At 45.6% G+C, this 19,053-nt stretch overlaps 1 protein-coding gene across 12 annotated transcripts in view; it reads left to right on the forward strand.

Moving 5' to 3' along the window:
- The window catches only part of PRR5L (proline rich 5 like), a 171,980-nt gene that overhangs the window by 105,418 nt on the left and 47,509 nt on the right, over positions 1-19,053 (forward strand). For 11 of the 12 annotated variants that reach the window (XM_019036949.4, XM_055355541.2, XM_063711069.1 and 8 more), the window contains 2 exons: positions 2,365-2,653; positions 4,668-4,748. In XM_019036949.4, coding sequence (XP_018892494.2) covers positions 2,490-2,653; positions 4,668-4,748 — 245 coding nt within the window. In that variant the 5' untranslated portion in view covers positions 2,365-2,489. The remainder of the gene's footprint in view (positions 1-2,364; positions 2,654-4,667; positions 4,749-19,053) is intronic. The other variant, XM_055355547.2, reaches the window with a different exon arrangement.

Raw genomic sequence — 19,053 nt, forward strand, 5'->3', positions numbered from 1 at the left:
TGAGTCCGCGGGAGCCACAGTCGTAGGCTGAAAATGACTCTTATTTAAGAGAGGCTGAGTGCGTGGATGGGGCTGCCCAGGCGCTTTGCTGGACTAGGCAGCCTGGGAACACTAACTGAGAAGTGGATGGGGACAGGAGCCAGCCTGCGATCCTCAGTGTCTTACAGTTTCCTGGAGAAGTGGATGTTTCGGCAGGAAGGTGGTGGGTAAACACCTGGAACGATCCATTCTGCTCACTTTTCTACTTCCCTGTACCAGTGCCATGGAATGAGAGGCAGCTCCATTAACTTGTTTAAGATCCTCATAAAGGGAGTTAAGATCCTGTAATTACACAGGTGAATTGCATTTAGCAGGCCCATTTGAAGAATGGCAGCGAAATGGATCCTGTCTTAGTAGTGTGACCTTTACTGGGTGAGTTAAATCCCAAAGCTAGCCAATTTAAGGATATGGAAGGACCTTCTGTGGCTTTATTTCTTCATCACCTCATTTTTTGGTTTGTGTAGATCTTTCCACGTTGCAGTGGCATTTATGAAGCTGCTGAGGCCTTCTGAAACTTGACAGCCTGTTATGCTTCTTTTGTTAATAAAGTTTAACAAAACTGTTGAACTCATTCTGAGCAGGGGGTGAAGGGGCAAAGACTGTACAGGAAAACAGGACATAAGTCTGCTTTCCTTAAAAGAAAAAAGTTAAGAGACAGGACAAGCCATTTCTTTTCTGCCTCTTCGTATTACAAGTTCCTTGTTGCTATGCCTGTTGCCTGCAGATAGCTGCTAACACCTCCCGTGCCCTCTCGATGGCTTGCCTCCATGCCCATCTGAGTGGCTTAACTCACTCTTCTGACCACAACAGCATGTTTGATTTGGAGGTGAGACTTCGGTTTCCCCTTCTTCAAGTGCTAACCAGCTGGAGCTGCAAAAATCTTCTCCCCTGGCAACCTGAAGGTTGACTTAAGGCTAGAATATCTTTTTCTTGCATCATTAGTTTTTTGGACATAGCAGAGTTAGCTGGTGAGAGAGATGGCAGTGAAAACACTTCTGGGCTAAACCTACTAAATCGTCAAGTAAAAAGTGACTATGAGATTCGTGGTGTTTCCTTTTGTCCTTCACTCTGCTGAACTCTAATACTCGCCTTTTAAGTCATTCATTTAGACTTTAGGGTCACTAAAGAATAAGAGCCTGAAATTACAGGTCCAAAGGTGTAAAGGAAAGAAAGAAATTCATCTGAATGGAAATAGCCAGTCCTTGAGGCCCATGGCTCCGCCATTCTGCCAGCCATGTCACATGATCTCATTTCATCTCTCCAGTCCTGGAAAGTGGGCATTAGTAACAGCTGAGGACTTCAGACTCAGTGTGTTCAAAGTCACACAACTTGGGAGTGGCCAAGTTAAGACTCAAACCTGAAGCCACTGCCTTTAACCGCGAAGCCATAAAGTCTCCCAGCAACTGCTACAAGGGGACAGTGTCCTTGAACCCAACCCTGCAGGGCGAGTTGGGTTTAAATAAGCAGAGGGAAAAAGGAAGAGAATTCTGGGCAAGAGGAGTAGTTGGTATGAGCAAAAGTGTGGGGGAAGGACTGTGCATGACATAGAAGAGTGCCTGCTGGTTGCGAGCTCCACGGTGCAGGGCACCAGGGCCTCTGGAGCCATCTTATATCTCCCAGTGCCTGAGTGGCTATGCATAGTAGCTGCTCAATAAATATTTATTGCATGAGTGAATACTTGAAAAGACAGTTATCTTCTCCATAGACTGAGTACCCTGAGAGCAGGGATTTGGTCTTAGAAATCTTTGGATGTTCTGCAACTCACAGTGGTTAATAAATAGCAAACACTCGTGTCCTGATGAAATGAGTGAAGGAACAGCAGGTAAAGGAAGGTGAGATGTGCTTGAGTGAAGAGTCACTGATACGTTGAGAAAAACTGAGCAATATATGCAGACTGGCATGGTAAGGGCATATCATGGATGGTCATCAATGCCAGGATGAGGAGCTCTTGTGTCCTCCTTGAGACATTTTTTAAAAATCCATCTCTTACTGCACAACATCGTGGGCCACAGGAACCCAGGCAGTGCCCAAACCGATGGGTGCATATTGGAACCAGAGTCTAGCACAGCTTAGAAATCATTGTTCTGCAGGACTGGCCTTAGGCTGGCCCCATTGTCACTGTCTTGCCACTTGAGGGTGACCACACTGTTACAACCGAAAAGAGCCCTGTGCAAACTTGTGAATGGGAACCTGCCAGGGAATAGATGCTATTGCTGGGTCCCGCAGTTGTTTTCGGGGTAGTTAGGCTGGAAAGTCCCAGCCAACTTCCTCTAAGAGGTGTTCTCAGGCCAGGAGTTCTCAATAAAAGCTGCCCTCTCTTTTCAGGTGTTGGCTACATTTGTGGTTTTAAGAAAGCCTGAGGGCCTGAAGGCAGCCCCTGGAGAAGCCCTTTCCGAGGGCATTAGGAACCTTCTGGTCCTAGAGGTGAAGCTGAACTGTCACCAGGACTTATGACCCGCGGCTTCGCTCCCATTCTACCCATCGAGTTCCACAAGATGGGCTCCTTCCGCAGGCCTAGACCGCGCTTCATGAGCTCCCCCGTGCTCAGCGACCTTCCCCGATTCCAAGCAACTCGGCAGGCTCTGCAGCTGAGCTCCAGCTCAGCCTGGAACAGGTGAAGGAGGCCGCAGGATGTGGGGTGGAGGGCTGCCAAGGGCCATGGCAGGGAGGGAGGCATCCGGGGGCTGACTGAGCTTCTGCTGATTCTGGGAAGGCCGTGATTATGGGGGTAAATAATGACGAGAGCAAATTTTCTTTTTTTCCTTTTTTTAGAGACAGGGTCTCACTCTGTCACCCAGGCTGGAGTGCAGTCGTGCAATTATAGTTCACTGCAGCCTCAAACTTCTGGGCTCGAGCGATCCTCCTGCCCCAGCCTCCCGAGTAGCTGGGACTACAGGCACATGCCACCACACCCAGCTAATTAAAAAAGCAATTTTTTTTTAAAGAGATGGGGGGGGGGGGGGTCTCACTATACTGCCCAGGCTGGCCTTGAACTCCTGGCCTCAAGGGATCACTCCCACCTCAGCCTTCCAAAGCGCTGGGATTATGGGTGTGAGCTACTGCACCTGGCCAAGAGAGCAAGTTTTTTTAATATCCAGTGTGTCTGTTAGCTTTCTTTGTTTCAGTAGCCAGAAAATAGACCACTGAGAGCCTCTGGCCTGTTAGAGTCAGTTTACCAGACTGGGACAGTTGCACTGGAATTTACGGTCACTTTCATGCGCATTAGTCACACCTGAAACTGTCAGCCTATCCGAGAGTGGGCTTTTATAAGAAACCTTAAGTAACCTACTTCCCACTTGGGAAGATAAAACATGTCTGTGAAAAATTAAATGATTGGCATAAACCCAAGATTATGAAGACCTGTGAGCCACAGGTGCTTGGAAGAGGAGGCACAGAGTTTTGTTAGGTGTCTAGCCAACCTTTTGTGCACCAAGAATTGAGCAGACTGAATCAGCACTATGTCTTATATGCTTGTGGGCTACTGTTTTTCAAATCTTTGCAGACACTGTTTGGAGTAATTAAATGCATCATTATTTTGAAGCATGACTGAATTATTTGTAGTTTGGATCGTTATGGATCTTTTCTCTTTTTTCTTTTCTTGAGACAGTCTTGCTCTGTTACCCAGGCTGGAGTGCAGTGGTGCAGTCTTGGCTCACTGCACCCTCTGCCTCCCAGGTTCAAGCGATTCTCCTGCCTCAGCCTCCTGAGTAGCTGGGTTTACAAGTGCGTGCCACCACACCTGACTGATTTTGTATTTTTAGTAGAGATGGGATTTCACCATGTTGGCCAGACTGGTCTCGAACTCCTGACCTCAAGTGATCCACCTGCCTCTGCCTCCCAAAGTGCTGGGATTACAGGCGTGAGCCACTGTGCCCAGCCCATTATGGATATTTTAAATGAATGGACACAGAAAGCAGGACTCTGATGATAGGGATGGAGAGAGGGGGCTCCAAAATGTTTTGGTGTTAAATGGATCCCTGTTCTTTAAAGGAAAGGCCAGGGCCCTTAATATAGATAAGATTGTAAGCAGCTCCTTTGCTGAAACACTGGGCTGTCGTCCCAGAGGCTGTGGAGTAAGCCCTGATGTGGCCTCTCAAGGAACTAACTCTACTGCCGGTACACCTCACAGGAGTGGAAATATGAGGGGCCTGTAAGGCTGGCCTGCGAGAAATTCTTCCAAGGAAAGTGCTGTTAAAAAGGAAAGGACTTACCGGTTCATGTTAGCTCAAGGCCACCAAGCTTCCCTGTGAAGACAGTGGCTGTGAAAGAACCGCAGGCATGGGTCAGCTTCTGCTTGCAGGAAATGCCATTTGGAATCTCCCAGGCCCATGCAGTTTCCTGCGATCAGATGGCTGCCTTTGACTGTGGCTGCACCAGCAGGGCCGCCAGCGAGGTGAGGGAGGAAGACCTGCCGGCTTGCAAGAAAGCGGGGGCTGCTTTTGAGTCCTTTCGGCTTTGGTCTTCCTTTCTCTCCGAGGACACTGAGGAAATGGAGGATGGATGGAGAGTCTGGCCAGGTTTGTGCTATGAACTTCCTGGTCACTCCACACACCTTTAGCCCTGAGCTGCTATTGAAATGGCCCAAGAAGGGAGATTCTCTAACCAGGGGTTATTCTCTTTTCCTGTAGCGTTCAGACTGCCGTGATCAACGTTTTCAAAGGGGGTGGCTTGCAAAGCAACGAGCTCTATGCCCTGAACGAAAACATCAGGTATGTGGCAGGCCAGACTTGGTGCCATTTTCCCCTATAAACCTGAGCAGGGGCATAGGGGCTACCGCCTTAGGAGCCTTAAGGGTTTTTTTTTTTTTCCTGCTTGATTCTTATTGCTTCTTCTGTCAGCTATGCTGCTTTCATGGCTGTTCCGTTCTGAGACCTGTGTCTGTCTAGACTTCTGATCCATAGAGAATCATTTGTTCAGTATGTAGTGTGTTTTGTAGGGGAAGGGGTAGAGAGTTGATAGATGGCAGCTGTCATTTATTCTGTAAGCATTTATTGCGCCCTTCCTAACCATTAGGCACCATAATAGGCAATTCAGCTTAGTTGTTGGAACCAGACTGCTTGGGGTTTTATTGCGTTCTTCCTTTTACTAAGTGACTTACCAGCAAACATTTGAGTCCGTCTCTGTTGGCCAGGCACTGGAGAGACAGCAAGGACCAAAGGCAGACATGGAACCTGCCCTCCTGGAATTTATATTCATTGGGAAGAGAATCATTAGTCAACTAGCCACACATGTGAAATGTAAAAGTGCAACTAAGACAGCTACTCCAACACAGCTGATGCGATGAAAGCATATGTTAAAATGACTTGATTTTTGTCAAGGAGGCCAGGAATGGTGGATGTGATGCTGCTGCTGTGATCTGAAACATCCATGGAAATTACCTAGGTGAACAGGGCTCCAGTTGGTAGAAACTGCGCATGCAAAGTTCCTCTGGTTGCAATGAGCAAGGAACCAAAAGAAGGCCCATCCATGTGCATAGAGCACCAGAAGTTGAGTAGTTGTGCAGTTAGGTCTATGTTTTGGTGAAATGAGAGCAGCAAGTCAGGCAGGGCTCAGAGCACCAGGATCTTCTAGGGACAGGAGATCGATCCATCACGTCTTTTTTTTTTTTTTTTTTTTAAACGGAGTCTTGCTCTGTTACCCAGGCTGGAGTGCAGTGGCGCCATCTCGGCTCACTGCAACCTCTGCCTCCTGGGATCAAGCAATTCTCTGCCTCAGCCTCCTGAGCTGGGATCACAGGTGCCCACCACCATGCCTGGCTAATTTTAGTATTTTTAGTAGAGACAAGGTTTCATCATCTTGGTCAGGCTGGTCTTGAACTCCTGACCTCGTGATCCACCCACCTCAGCTTCCCAAAGTGCTGGGATTACAGGCGTGAGCCACTGTGCCTGGCCTCCATCAGGTCTTTTCATGTCCTGGTATTCATTTGTTTCTGGATATGTTAAGTGCAGAACTTCAAGGCTAAAGACCCAACCCTGGAGTGGGCAGAACAATAAACAAGTCCATTGTTCTGGTCCTGTTTACTGTTGGTTAAGGCCTGCATTAAGGTCATTGAGATGTTTTAAGAGCTCTACTTTCATTAAAGTCTTTAGAATTGTATTAAATTTCCATCCATGTTCTTGAATTTCACATGATACTTACATAAATATGGAAAAAGACAAAAGATATCTAGCCCAAGGCCTCATTTCACAAAGGAGGAAACTGAGGCCCCAAGAAGTTGAGTGACAGGGGCAAAGTGGGGTCAGCCAACACACACGTTGCAAAGTTTCATTTTTCTCCAAGAACTAAAATTCTGGCCTTTCCATGAGGTTCTTTAGTTCACAATAGAAGTATAAATAAATAAAACAGTGACTCAGGAATGTGCTAATTGTTTTTCACTTTGGGAGGCTGATCCTGAAATTGTACTTAAAAGCTCTGTTTGTGGACAGCTGGGAGAGGTACAGGTCAAGCCAGATTTCACCAGCCCAGGTAGCCCAGGGACTGCTAACTCAAAAGACTTCCGGTACCAAGCAGGTCTTCTGAATGGGTGAAGCTGGCGTGGGTGCCTGGCAGTGAGATCGTGCCCTCTGTCAAAAGAGGATTACCCTGGTAGAACACAGGCCCACTGATACATCTCTTACTTTTCAAGAAGAACTGGAAATTGAGATGTTTATGTAAATTTTCTGACTTTTAAATGTTGGTAAATAATCCAAATTTCCTCAAACATTGGTGCAGGCCAACACATCTGTGGATTGAATATGGCCAAGAAGCTGCCCTTTTATAATACCAGCCATTGCATGCATTGGGGAGGCATTGCTGCTTCAGAGTGTTGAGTCCCAGAAAATGCTAGGTGCCTTTCTCCTCCATCAACACATTCAACCCTCCCCACAGCCCTTTGTTATGAGTAGTTGATAAATGAGAAAATCATGCATTAGAGAAATTAAATAAAAGTCACACAGCAATGAGCAGTGGCAAAAGGATTTGAACTCCTTTCTGACTTAGATACCTGTAGTAGTCTACTGGGGCTGCCATAACAAATACCATAGACTGGATGACTTAAACAACAAAAATTTATTTCTCAATGTTCTGGAGGCTGGGAAGTCCAAGATCAAGGTGCCGGTCATTTCCATTCCTGGTGATGGCCCTCTTCCCGACTGGAAGATGTGTACTGTGTGTACACATGACCTCTTTTGCACTTGATGGTGACAGAGAGCTCTCTGATGTCCCTTATAAGGACACTAATCATGTGGGCCCTACTCTTATGACCTCATCTAAACCCAAGTATCTCTCAAAGGCCCATCTCCAAATCCCATCAAATTGGGGGTTAAGGCTTTGACATATAAATTTTCGGGGGACTCATAGCAACACCTTTGTTCTTTGCACTATATTGTAGTGTCAGAAAGAGAGGTCTTATGTTGGGAGAAGGATTAAGTTGATGGTTCCTGATCTTTTTTTCTGCCATCGTTCCTTTCCCGAGGTCTCTGTGAGCCCATCTCTTATCACATCCTGTGACTAACACTCATCATGAGGAGCATGACACTCCCCCAGCCCTCCTTTCCAGTGTTGGGGTTAGGGCTGCTAGATGTTCCTCTGTGTCTTGAGTGATTTTTCAGACTAGTGGGAGATACATATGGTTGAGGTTTGAAACTATGTGCCCAGATGTAAATTGAGCCCAGAATAAGCCAAAGCTTAAAAAAAAAAATCAGAGCTTTCCTTCCCCATGTTTCTGTACCTTGCATTCTAGCCACACTATTTTAGAGAAGGCCAGAGGATGGAGATAGGCTTTCACATCAGAGACACAGAATATAACTGAGGATGTGAAGTATCTCCCAGGCATTGACGTGACCTGGATGTCTCAAGTTGAGTGAAGCTAGCCCTCCCACATCAGCAAGTGCCTGTATGGAGGTAAACACAGCTGACTTTACTCCAGCATCTTAAACACTGAAATAGGCTGCTCTCTGGTTACATTCAAGTAGACACTTGGGCTTTGATTTTCCTTTTGGAAGACTTGTTTGCAGAACAGATCTATCAACTCAACATGGTTGAGGCAGGACTGGTGGAGAGGGTGGGGCACAGGATGGTAGGGATGTCAGAAAGAGATGTGCAAACAGAGAAGCCTCAATTCTTCAGCCCATTTTTCAGTTGTGACAGTCCTGTTATATGCAAGAGGATTTGTGCTAAGTTTAATGGAAATTTTTAACCGAAGAGAGCAGTTTCTGGATTCAGAGAGACCAGGGATCAAGATTGGGCTAGCTGTGTGACCTTGGGAAAGTGACTTCATTTTTCTAAGTCTGTTTTGTCTTTTATGAAATGAGGATAATAATAGCACTAACCTCATGGTCATTGGGAGGGTTGAGATAATGCTAAAAGCATCCTTAGCACAGGGTCTGGTAATTTAATAAAGGTTTAATAAATGTTAGCCATATGATTCTTATTACTGTGAACAGTTAAGAAATAGTAAAGTGATACATAATGGGTGAGACGATGCATGAGAACACAGGCCGACATGATGAATTGCCCCATGAATAGTGCTGTGTATAACCCTCTCCAGGCCAGGTGTCATGCTCCCACCTGTAATCCCAGCTCTTTGGGAGGCTGAGGCAGGAGGATCGCTTGAGTCCAAGTGTTTGAGATGAGCTTTAATGAAACCCCAGTTTCTACAAAAAATACAAATAAAATGAAAAGCTGGGCGTGATGATGCATACTGCACTCCAGCCTGGGCAACAGAGCAAGATCCTGTCTCAGAAAAAACTTCTCCAGCAGTTTGGATGAGGTGAGCTCACTTTGAACTAGAGAGTCTGGGACAGAATCCTCAAAGAGTGGTGCCTGGAGTTGAAGTTTGGGTAAGGCTAAGTTCTTACAAGGAGAGCCAGCTGTTTCTCCTTTCCACAGAGAAAAGAACAAGAGGAAATGACTTTCTCAGTTCTCCATTCTACTGAACCCAAATGGTAATAAACTTTTTGATGGAGTATCCAAGTCTGGAATCAAAGCCTAAATCAGATTCTTTGGGTCACTCATCCCAGCCACCCCAGCCACTTTCTATCTGTAGAGTTAGTATGTACCTGGGAAATACAAATTTATTTAAATAGTAGCCAATGCAAAGGATGACTAGGAAGGTAGATGTTTTATGTAACTGAGTCTTGTAATGCAGTCATTATTATAAGTGGCCTTTCCATTTAAGACATGTCTTTGAAAATAGACTCTAGTTTAAATGTTAGCAGATAGACTTTGAAGTAATTATGAGGAAGAACTTGGGACTGAGGATGGTCAAATTCTAAAACACAGTATTGGATCCAAAGACAGGTTTCTCCACCCTTTAAGAATAAATCTGTCAGGCCAGGTGCGGTGGCTCACCCCGTAGTCCCAGAACTTTGAGAGGCCGAGGTGGGTGGATCACCTGAGGTCAGGAGTTTGAGACCAGCCTGGCCAGCATGGCAAAACCCTGACTCTACTAAAAATACAAAAATTAGCCAGGTGTGGTGGTGTGCGCCTGTAATCCCAGCCAGCTATTTTTGGGAGGCTGAGGCAGGAGAATCGCTTGAACCTGGGAGACAGAGGTTGCAGTGAGCCAAGATCGTGCCACACCGCACTCCAGCCTGGGGGACAGAGAGAGAATTTGTCTCAAAAAAAAAAAAGAAATCCATCAGAAATGTCTCACCTCAATATAGCAGCCAATGTTGTCCCATGTAAAAGTCAGGGCACATGGTCTATTGATATGAAAACCATAAATCAGAATATTTCCTATTGAAACTGCCTTAGGAGGCACAGCTTGCACATTGTAATATCTCTCAAGGCAAGAAAATGACCTTTCAGAATAGACGTATTCTAGCTAAATCCCCAGGCATCCCAATCAACAATTCTGGCTTCCCTAAATTTCCATCTGCCAGAGTTCGGGCTGATTCTGGGAGTCTTCTTGTTTTGAATTCTCAATGGGGTGTTAGTGCGGTTTTTAACACCCCTCTCCAGCCTCACCCCTGATGTGGCTGCATTTTGGCAGCGAGGAAAAGTCTGGGTTAGAGGTTTGGGTTTCATGAGCCCTTCCAAGAACAAGAGCAGCTAAGCTGACACAAGAGCACACTCTCCCTAAACAGTCTTTTCTGCCAACTCTCCCACTGATTTTATGTAACCGAGAAGAATTAGAAAAGTGTGAAAAAAGCAAGATTGATGTTTGCTGGTTCTTTGAAGAACCTGCTTGCCAATGTTCTTATAAGTGCTTTCAGTCTTTGAGTGTTGGGGTGTGTGTGTCGAAGGAGGGGCCATTGATTCATTGATTTATTTATTGAATAAATGTGGAGTGCTCTGCCCAGTACTGGGCTGTATACTGGGGTGGTCATTGAGTAGGTGGTTTGTGTCTTGAAGATCTTACAGCAGAATGAGAGAGGAACTGGGCAGGTAGTTCTCAGGCAACGCTTTTAGAGGGATGATGGTGGAATCTGGAGTGCTGGGGGCATGTGGAGGATGGGCACATAATTAGACCTAGGAGAAAATGATATCCAAGTTGAAATCAGAAGTGGGAGCAGGCAGAAAGGGCAGTTGAGGATCTAACATTCTTGCCACCACCACTCACTCCATGCCCTCCCGCCTCCTCAAACTCCCTGGGAGGACTTTTTCTCTGCAGAAATAAATGCTCAGAGATGAAGTTTCCGGAAACCAGAGATCAGTTATCTGCAGCCGGCCCAAGACAGGAAACGCACATTTTCCTTCTCTCTCCAACCACCCTGCTTCTGTTCTTCTTGGGAGGGGGGAGGTGGTGTGAAGAAAACCCCAGAGATTTTCAAGGAAAGAGGAGGTTCCAAGAATTGTGTTTGATCTCTGACAGGTCTGAGTTGAAATATCTTCCTTCTGAGTCAGTTGGTTGCCTGAAACCCAAAGGGAAATCCACCTCCGATTTTTCCATCTCTTTAACAGAGTGTTGACTGTAAGAGAGGGGAACCCACTGTAGGAGGGGAGAGCTGGGAGGGGACGGGAGGAAGGTGAGCCTGGATCCAGCTCACAGGCTGATGCCACAGACCAGTCCCAGGCCTGATGCCATGAGGTAATGATAACTGCAGACACTTGCTTAGCCTTTAGTATATGCCAGGTTCCAAGTGCTTCATATGTGTCAACTCTTTTAAAACTCCCCACACCCTGTGAGATAGATACTGTATCCCTGTCTTACAAGGAGGAAGTACAGACACAGGGAGGTGGAATAACTCACCCAGAGTCATGTAGCCAGTAAGTGCCTGAGCTGGGATTTGAACCCAAGCCTCCCACATGCTTAAACCCTTAGTAAGTGGGCTGCAAGAGCCACACAGAGCTGGCATTATCCAGATTTGGGCTTGATGTACCTGGACATAGGTTCATGAATAGATCATGAGGTAAGGGGGGCATTGCCCTTCTGAGGAGCCTAGTTTTGGAGGGATTAAGATGAGGGCTCTTCTTGGTCTGGGTGACTCTGCCTGATGATGTGTTACTACCTTGTACCTGCTGTGGCTGAGAAACAGACTTGGCTTTCAGGTTAAGAAGGGTTGTTAGAAATGGCAGATTGGAAACCCATGGGGTTGGTGCATGTGATTTGGCCTAAAAGTTGTTTAGAAATCTGGACATCTCACCTAGAACTCCAGGTTTCCGGCCTCTCTGGAAAGGTCAGATCTGGGCACTGGACTCACGGTCTGGTGTGGAGCCTGTCAGGGGAGCTGAGGCCTGGCTGCTGGCTTTAGAGGGACTTTCTTGGTCCTTACAGTACACACTCACTTGCCTCCCTTCCTTGCCCGCCTGCCCCTGTGGCATGGGGGGTACCACTGCCTGATTAGGTTGGCCTCCATTTGAGTTGGGATCTACCAATGTATGGCCCCTGGCAAAGCTCTGAGCATCGATCTTATCTGCAAAATGAGGATACACTCCTACCTGTGAGGCTGTTGGAGAATTTGAGATTCTGTGTGCAGACTGCCGAGCATAGTGTGCCACATAACTAGGAGCTCAATAAATGCTCTTTGTCGGTTTCCTCCATGTTTCTCACTATTCCCACTGCCACCCACTAGGATGCAGACACCCGAAGTGTGTGAGTACTCCATGTCCTGAGTCAAGGACACCACCTCCCATGGGCTCCCATGGAATGGACCAGAGAAGGGGAGGGGGCCTTTCTATCTGTTCCTGCTTAAGAGAAGCTGCCTCCTTGAAACATATCCTATTGCAGAAGTGAGGTGGGTGATTTCAGAGCATTCAGCAGTCAGGCTAGATGGGCACTGACCAGCTACAGCATTGGGCACAGGACTCTGGAGGACCCCTGCTGTTCCTGGATCTTGAGGCGGTCTGGGCAGATCTCACCAAAGGGCCAGGGTGCAGGGCCAGAGAACTTGGGGCAAACCCTACTTGCCAGATGGCGCAGAAATATTAACTACTGATATGGTTATTCCAACTCATTTTGGCTAACCTGCAGCACTTCTTGCAAGCTGCCTCATCGTCTTTAACCTCATGTGGGAAGAGAGTTGGGACAAGCAGTGGGATTTTGCCGCCTTGGGTCTTTCTCTGTGTGCAAGGCAGACTGACTCCGTCCAGGGTGATTTCCCTCTGTCACTTCCGTGCTTGCCCACTCTGCTGCCATCCTGCTGTCCCTGCGCCTCTCCACCAGCTTGATTCCAGCTTTTAGTAATGCCTCCTTTACCTTTAAGCCCACAGAAGTGGGAAGTTGAGTTGACAAGACGGTGAGGCGTGAGATCGCAGGTCTGTGTAATAACAGGAAATCCTGTCAACTGGGGTGGTGTCTCAGCTGGTCAGCCTGGGAGGGAGAAAGGGTGAGATAATGTAGACCAGTCAGTGCTTCCCCATTTGTTCCCCCTGTTATGGCTCCTTTTGGCTTCTAGCTGAACTTCACGCCCAGTTTCTCATTTTGGTCAGGCCCCATGTAAGTGTCCCCTTCACATTACCCTCAGCTCCCGGCTTCCCTTTTTCTAGCTCAGTGGCTTGTGGTGGTGGTTGGTAGCAGCAGAATTCTGTTTTCAAATGAAACCAGGCATGGAAGTCCAATATGTGAAACAGATGGCATATGGGGGCTGCTGAGGCTGAGGGGTTGCTTTCATGTCGGTTACACGTCCCAGCAATTCTTTTCTCCAAAGCTCTGCCTCCACCTTCCTACCTTCTTATCCTTTCATCAGCTGGTCTGGCCCTACCTAACATATTACCTGCTTTATGAATTTCTCCTGGGTCCGCAATCCCGGTGTAGGAAATGCTGGTGTGGTTATACTTGTAGGAAGATGCGAGAAGCAGTGGCCTGGAGTTTTCAAGACCCAGGGCTTGAGAGTCCTGGGTGAAATCATAGTAGCTCATGCTTGCCAAGCCTTGCTGTGGGCCAGGCAGCGTTCTAGCAATTTGATGAGGATTAACCCATTTTACTTGTGCAGTAATCCTGTGAAGTAGGTATCCTTATCCTCCCCACATTCTAGGTGAGGAAACTGAAGTATGAAAAACCAGTGAATTTTCCTGGGTCATTGCTAACAACAGCTACTAAGTGGCTGCCAGGATGCAGAGCCAGGCAGCTCTGGGCTCCCTGATCTCAACAAGACACTTGTTATCTCTGGCCTGTGCTTGCTTGGGTCAGTTTCCTTGTATATTAAAATTGAGGATATTATTGCTGCTTACAGTTCTGTTTTAGGCTTAAATGTGGGAACGCCTACATTGTTGACAGTGGTGTCCAGCACCCAGCAAGTGCTCAATAAAGTTTAATTGGAGAAAAAATGCTGGGTTCCATCCTAGGAGCAATTTGTTTATTATTCATTATGATGATGATGATTGTTTGTTCTAACAAGTAATTGCGTTTCTGTTGACAGGGCAGCAACCCTAGGATAGAGTGGGAAAAGCGGAAGGAAGGCTGCCAGATTCTAGGCCTGAGCCTCAAAGGAGCTTATGGCCTAGGTATTAGGAATCGGGATTTTCATCTTTCCTGCATCTAGGGAACCACAAACCACAGCCTCTTTAATTTGGCTGTCTCTCTCCAGCTTTTCTCTTCTTTCTTGTTCTTTACAAATTAAATTGGTAAAAGTAAGTCAGGCTACAGGGTGAATTGTCCCATTGTGATTTTGGCCTAGGTATCTAATGCCTTGATATTTTTTACTGTCATCTTTTGGGTAAGATGAACCTCCTGTGCCCTATAAGAGAGTGGCCCAGATCACTCTCTCATAGGGCCCAGGAGAAATCATTGAGCTCTGTTTCATACTTTTCTTCTAGCATCCAGAACCATGTCTAACACATAACATTATGTTTTCAGTAAATGGCTAAGATTCAAAGAATTAATGAGTGGGGTCTCCACTCTGAGTTCCTCTTTTTTTGGTGGGGGGAAGGTAGCTTTTAAGTGAGGAAGCACCTGCCAAGTTCCACTGGAGATGGTGTATCGGAACAGAGGTGTGGAAAATCCCCTTCTCTCAATTCAGCTGAGACAAGAATAGAGGTTTTCTTCAGAAGCATTCTTTCCTTATAAACCAATGCAAGCAGAATAAACAGAGTATAGACATGGATTGTAGATTTGTAACATGACTCAGCCACAGTCTGCTCACAGGCTGGCCTAGCCAGCACTGCTGGGGACTCCTGGCCCCCTTTCCTCATCTCTTCACTCTCTCTAGTCCTGGGAACAAGGGTTCTTGGGTTACCAGCTTGAGGCAGGTCTGGATTGGTGGATTCCCAGGACTTGTGGGATTCTCTGTTAGCTGGTACACAACCCTACTTCCTGATGTCGTGCCCTTGGTAGGGACTTACTCCTGCGATTCTTTCTCAGGCTTCTGGCCATGCTGCGGTAATCTTGGTGGTGGTTATTAACTTCAGAATCTTAAAAATTTGTTTCTGAATAGGATTGTTTTGACATGGTTCAAAAATTTTACACATATAGCAAGGGTATACAGTAGAGTCTCCACCCCTGTATCCCAGAAACCAGTTTTCCATTCTCTTTTCCTTAAAGATAAGTATTAGTAACAGTAGCTTATTGGGTATTCTTCCAGTTTCTTTATGCATGTATAAGGAATACATATGGAAACACAGCTGATGATACTGGATACTTTATTTATTTTTATTTTTTATTTTATTTTATTATTATTATACTTTAAGTTTTAGGGTACATGTGCACAATGTGCAGGTTAGTTACATATGTATACATGTGCCATGCTGGTGTGCTGCACCCATTAACTCGTCATTTAGCATTAGGTATATCTCCTAATGCTATCCCTCCCCCCTCCCCCGACCCCACAACAGTCCCCAGAGTGTGATGTTCCCCTTCCAGTGTCCGTGTGTTCTCATTGTTCAATTCACACCTATGAGTGAGAACATGCGGTGTTTGGTTTTTTGTCCTTGCAATAGTTTACTGAGAATGATGATTTCCACTTTCATCCATGTCCCTACAAAGGACATGAACTCATCATTTTTTATGGCTGCATAGTATTCCATGGTGTATATGTGCCACATTTTCTTAATCCAGTCTATCATTGTTGGACATTTGGGTTGGTTCCAAGTCTTTGCTATTGTGAATAGTGCCTCAGTAAACATACGTGTGCATGTGTCTTTATAGCAGCATGATTTATAGTCCTTTGGGTATATACCCAGTAATGGGATGGCTGGGTCAAATGGTATTTCTAGTTCTAGATCCCTGAGGAATCGCCACACTGACTTCCACAATGGTTGAACTAGTTTACAGTCCCACCAACAGTGTAAAAGTGTTCCTATTTCTCCAATTCCTCTCCAGCACCTGTTGTTTCCTGACTTTTTAATGACTGCCATTCTAACTGGTGTGAGATGGTATCTCATAGTGGTTTTGATTTGCATTTCTCTGATGGCCAGTGATGCTGAGCATTTTTTCATGTGTTTTTTGGCTGCATAAATGTCTTCTTTTGAGAAGTGTCTGTTCATGTCCTTCGCCCACTTTTTGATGGGGTTGTTTGTTTCTTGTAAATTTGTTTGAGTTCATTGTAGATTCTGCATATTAGCCCTTTGTCAGATGAGTAGGTTGCGAAAATTTTCTCCCATTTTGTAGGTTGCCTGTTCACTCTGATGGTAGTTTCTTTTGCTGTGCAGAAGCTCTTTAGTTTAATTAGATCCCATTTGTCAATTTTGTCTTTTGTTGCCATTGCTTTTGGTGTTTTGGACATGAAGTCCTTGCCCATGCCTATGTCCTGAATGGTAATGCCTAGGTTTTCTTCTAGGGTTTTTATGGTTTTAGGTCTAACGTTTAAGTCTTTAATCCATCTTGAATTAATTTTTGTATAAGGTGTAAGGAAGGGATCCAGTTTCAGCTTTCTACATATGGCTAGCCAGTTTTCCCAGCACCATTTATTAAATAGGGAATCCTTTCCCCATCTCTTGTTTTTCTCAGGTTTGTCAAAGATCAGATAGTTGTAGATATGTGGCATTATTTCTGAGGGCTCTGTTCTGTTCCATTGGTCTATATCTCTGTTTTGGTACCAGTACCATGCTGTTTTGGTTACTGTAGCCTTGTAGTATAGTTTGAAGTCAGGTAGTGTGATGCCTCCAGCTTTGTTCTTTTGGCTTAGGATTGACTTGGTGATGCGGGCTCTTTTTTGGTTCCATATGAACTTTAAAGTAGATACTGGATACTTTATACAGGGTCTATGGACTAGACTGGGGTCTGGTGATGTGGTGTTTGTGGGACAGCGTCTTCCTCAAACTTCAGGGAATCAAGCTGGCTAAAGTGTTGTGTTCCCTTACGTAATTTCCAGCAACAACTTCAAGCTTCTCCAAGGCTTTACATGTAGACATGGAGAAGAGGACACACAACTCGGTGCTTTTTTACATATGATTTTTAAAAATGCATCTGTGGGCCGGGCACAGTGGCTCATGCCTGTAATCCTAGCACTTTGGGAGGCCAAGGTGGGCAGATCACCTGAGGTCAGGAGTTTGAGGTCAGTCTGCCCAAAAGGGTGAAACTCTATCTCTACCAAAAATAGAAAAATTAGCCAGGAGCAGTGTTGCGCGCCTGCTCTCCCAGCTACTCAGGAGGCTGAGGCATAAGAATCGCTGAGCCCGGGAAGCGGAGGTTGCAGTGAGCTGAGATCGCACCACTGCACTCCAGCTTGGGCAACAGAGTGCAACTCTGTCTCAATAAAAATCAGTTAATTAATTAAAAAATAAATAAAATGCATATGTGTTCTCTGTTTAAAAATCAAGGAGCTATATATTTCAATTCTAAGGGCCTATGGGGAAACCCCTTCATATAGTAATACAGACTTGAACAGCAAGTTATAAGAGTGGAATTGACCAACAAATATGTTAGTGTTGTGTAAACTAAAATGTGTATTCTTATTTTTCTCTTCCCATTTTACAAGGTAGCCTGTTGTATGTACACACTGTTCTGTATCTTGCATTGTTTCTTTGCTTACTATGACTTAGATCTTTCATATTATTTAGAGCACTTCTTCACTCCCTTTTTAAAATAGTTGCATAGAATTCCATTGCCTGGATGAACATAATCTTTTTATTAGCACTTTATTGGTGCATATTTATGTTGATTTCTATATTTTGCTGCAGTGAAAAACTCTGTATATATATATAACATGTGACCCTGTCTAACCATGTTATCATGCCCAGACAGAAGGCAGGATTTTGTAAGGGATAAGGGCAGTGTAGCTTACTGATTTGCCCAGGTAGAGCAATAGAATCTTGACTTAAATGATTAAGAAAGGTCTTTTCTGTTCAGATAATTCTATGAACAGTACCTAGTGGAGAAGGTTTTGCATTCTGGATTTTATAAAAGGACAAGTGTGTGGTTCTCCTACTGTACCTGGCTATGGCCCATTACATTTAAAGTATATAAAGCAGATTACCACATCGTGTCTGGTTCCTCCTCAGTAAAGAAATGGTTATCACTATCAGCATGGTGAAAGGCCCCTCTTCATGTTCTACTTCTTTATTCTTACCCATTACCATCTCATCCCCCCTGTTACAGCTGCTTCTAGCTTCAGAGTCCTTTCTGCTAAGTCTTTGTCTTGGAAGTTGCATTGTCTGCTCTTTAGCTTCTGCTCTGTTATTGGCTGATTTCTATCTAGACTTTTCTCTTCCTGGGACACTCTGCAGAATTCTGGCCTTGGCTGTGGCTTGCTGCACCCTAGCTGCAATGTAAGGCTGTTGTGCTTCCACCCTCCCTGTAGAGTGAAGCCCCTTCCTGCCCTCCCTGATAGGAGGGGAGGAGATGTCTTGGATTCCTCAACTGGGTAGCATCAGGATGCTTTTCTGCATCCCACTGTGAGATGCCTGGGGCAACCTTTACTTGTTCAGTCGTATCTAGCCCAAACTCACAATTATTACACCATCATAGATCCCTCCTCCATGCTGCTCTCCAGGAGTGTATCCATGGTTTTTTATTTTGAAGGCCCCCTTAACCCCGACCTCTTTCTTTTTCAATCTTACCCATGGCATCTTCATGAGCATAGTGTTTTCCCACTGTGGGTTCCTTGGGACACCAATTCCACAGCGTATTATTTGATCTCAGAAGCACATTAGTCCCTCAGCATCATGAGTACCCAAGATATCTCCTTGGGAAGCTCTCTCCTAAGTAGCCTATCAGTAGGACTTGTTTTTCCACTTGTGCGCAAAGCTTGGCTTCTTCACCTATGGTTTTGAGACTTCCCAAGGATGACGAAGACTTTGTTAGGAGGTGTTTCTCCCTCCTGTGGTCAGAAGCAATCTCCTTACCTCTTCCTGTTTCAAAGCCTCCGTCCACTTGGGGCTGCCCCATAGGTAGCTGTTTCCTGTCTGAGAGACATGTCTAGCCTCTGCCTCAAAGACTAGTGATGCCCAACCTGCTCTTAGTCCAGTGGCTTTTGATGAAGGCTTCCCTCTCGGATCAGACCTGCCCACATCTGAGAGAACTCCTGGGTTGTGTTGACAGGGTGGCCCTCCATGAGACTGCCTTTAAATTGGCCCTCAAAATGCAGCATCCACAACAGACATATATTCTGTCATGGGAAAAGGAAGGTATTTTCTTTGTTCAACGTGTGTTTGTGGCTTTCCAGGGCTTTTTCTGCTATAGTAATTCAAATCATGAGTGGTTCTCTATTCTTTTGT

Source organism: Gorilla gorilla, chromosome 9, assembly GCF_029281585.2.
Source record: "Gorilla gorilla gorilla isolate KB3781 chromosome 9, NHGRI_mGorGor1-v2.1_pri, whole genome shotgun sequence".
NCBI lineage: Eukaryota > Metazoa > Chordata > Mammalia > Primates > Hominidae > Gorilla > Gorilla gorilla.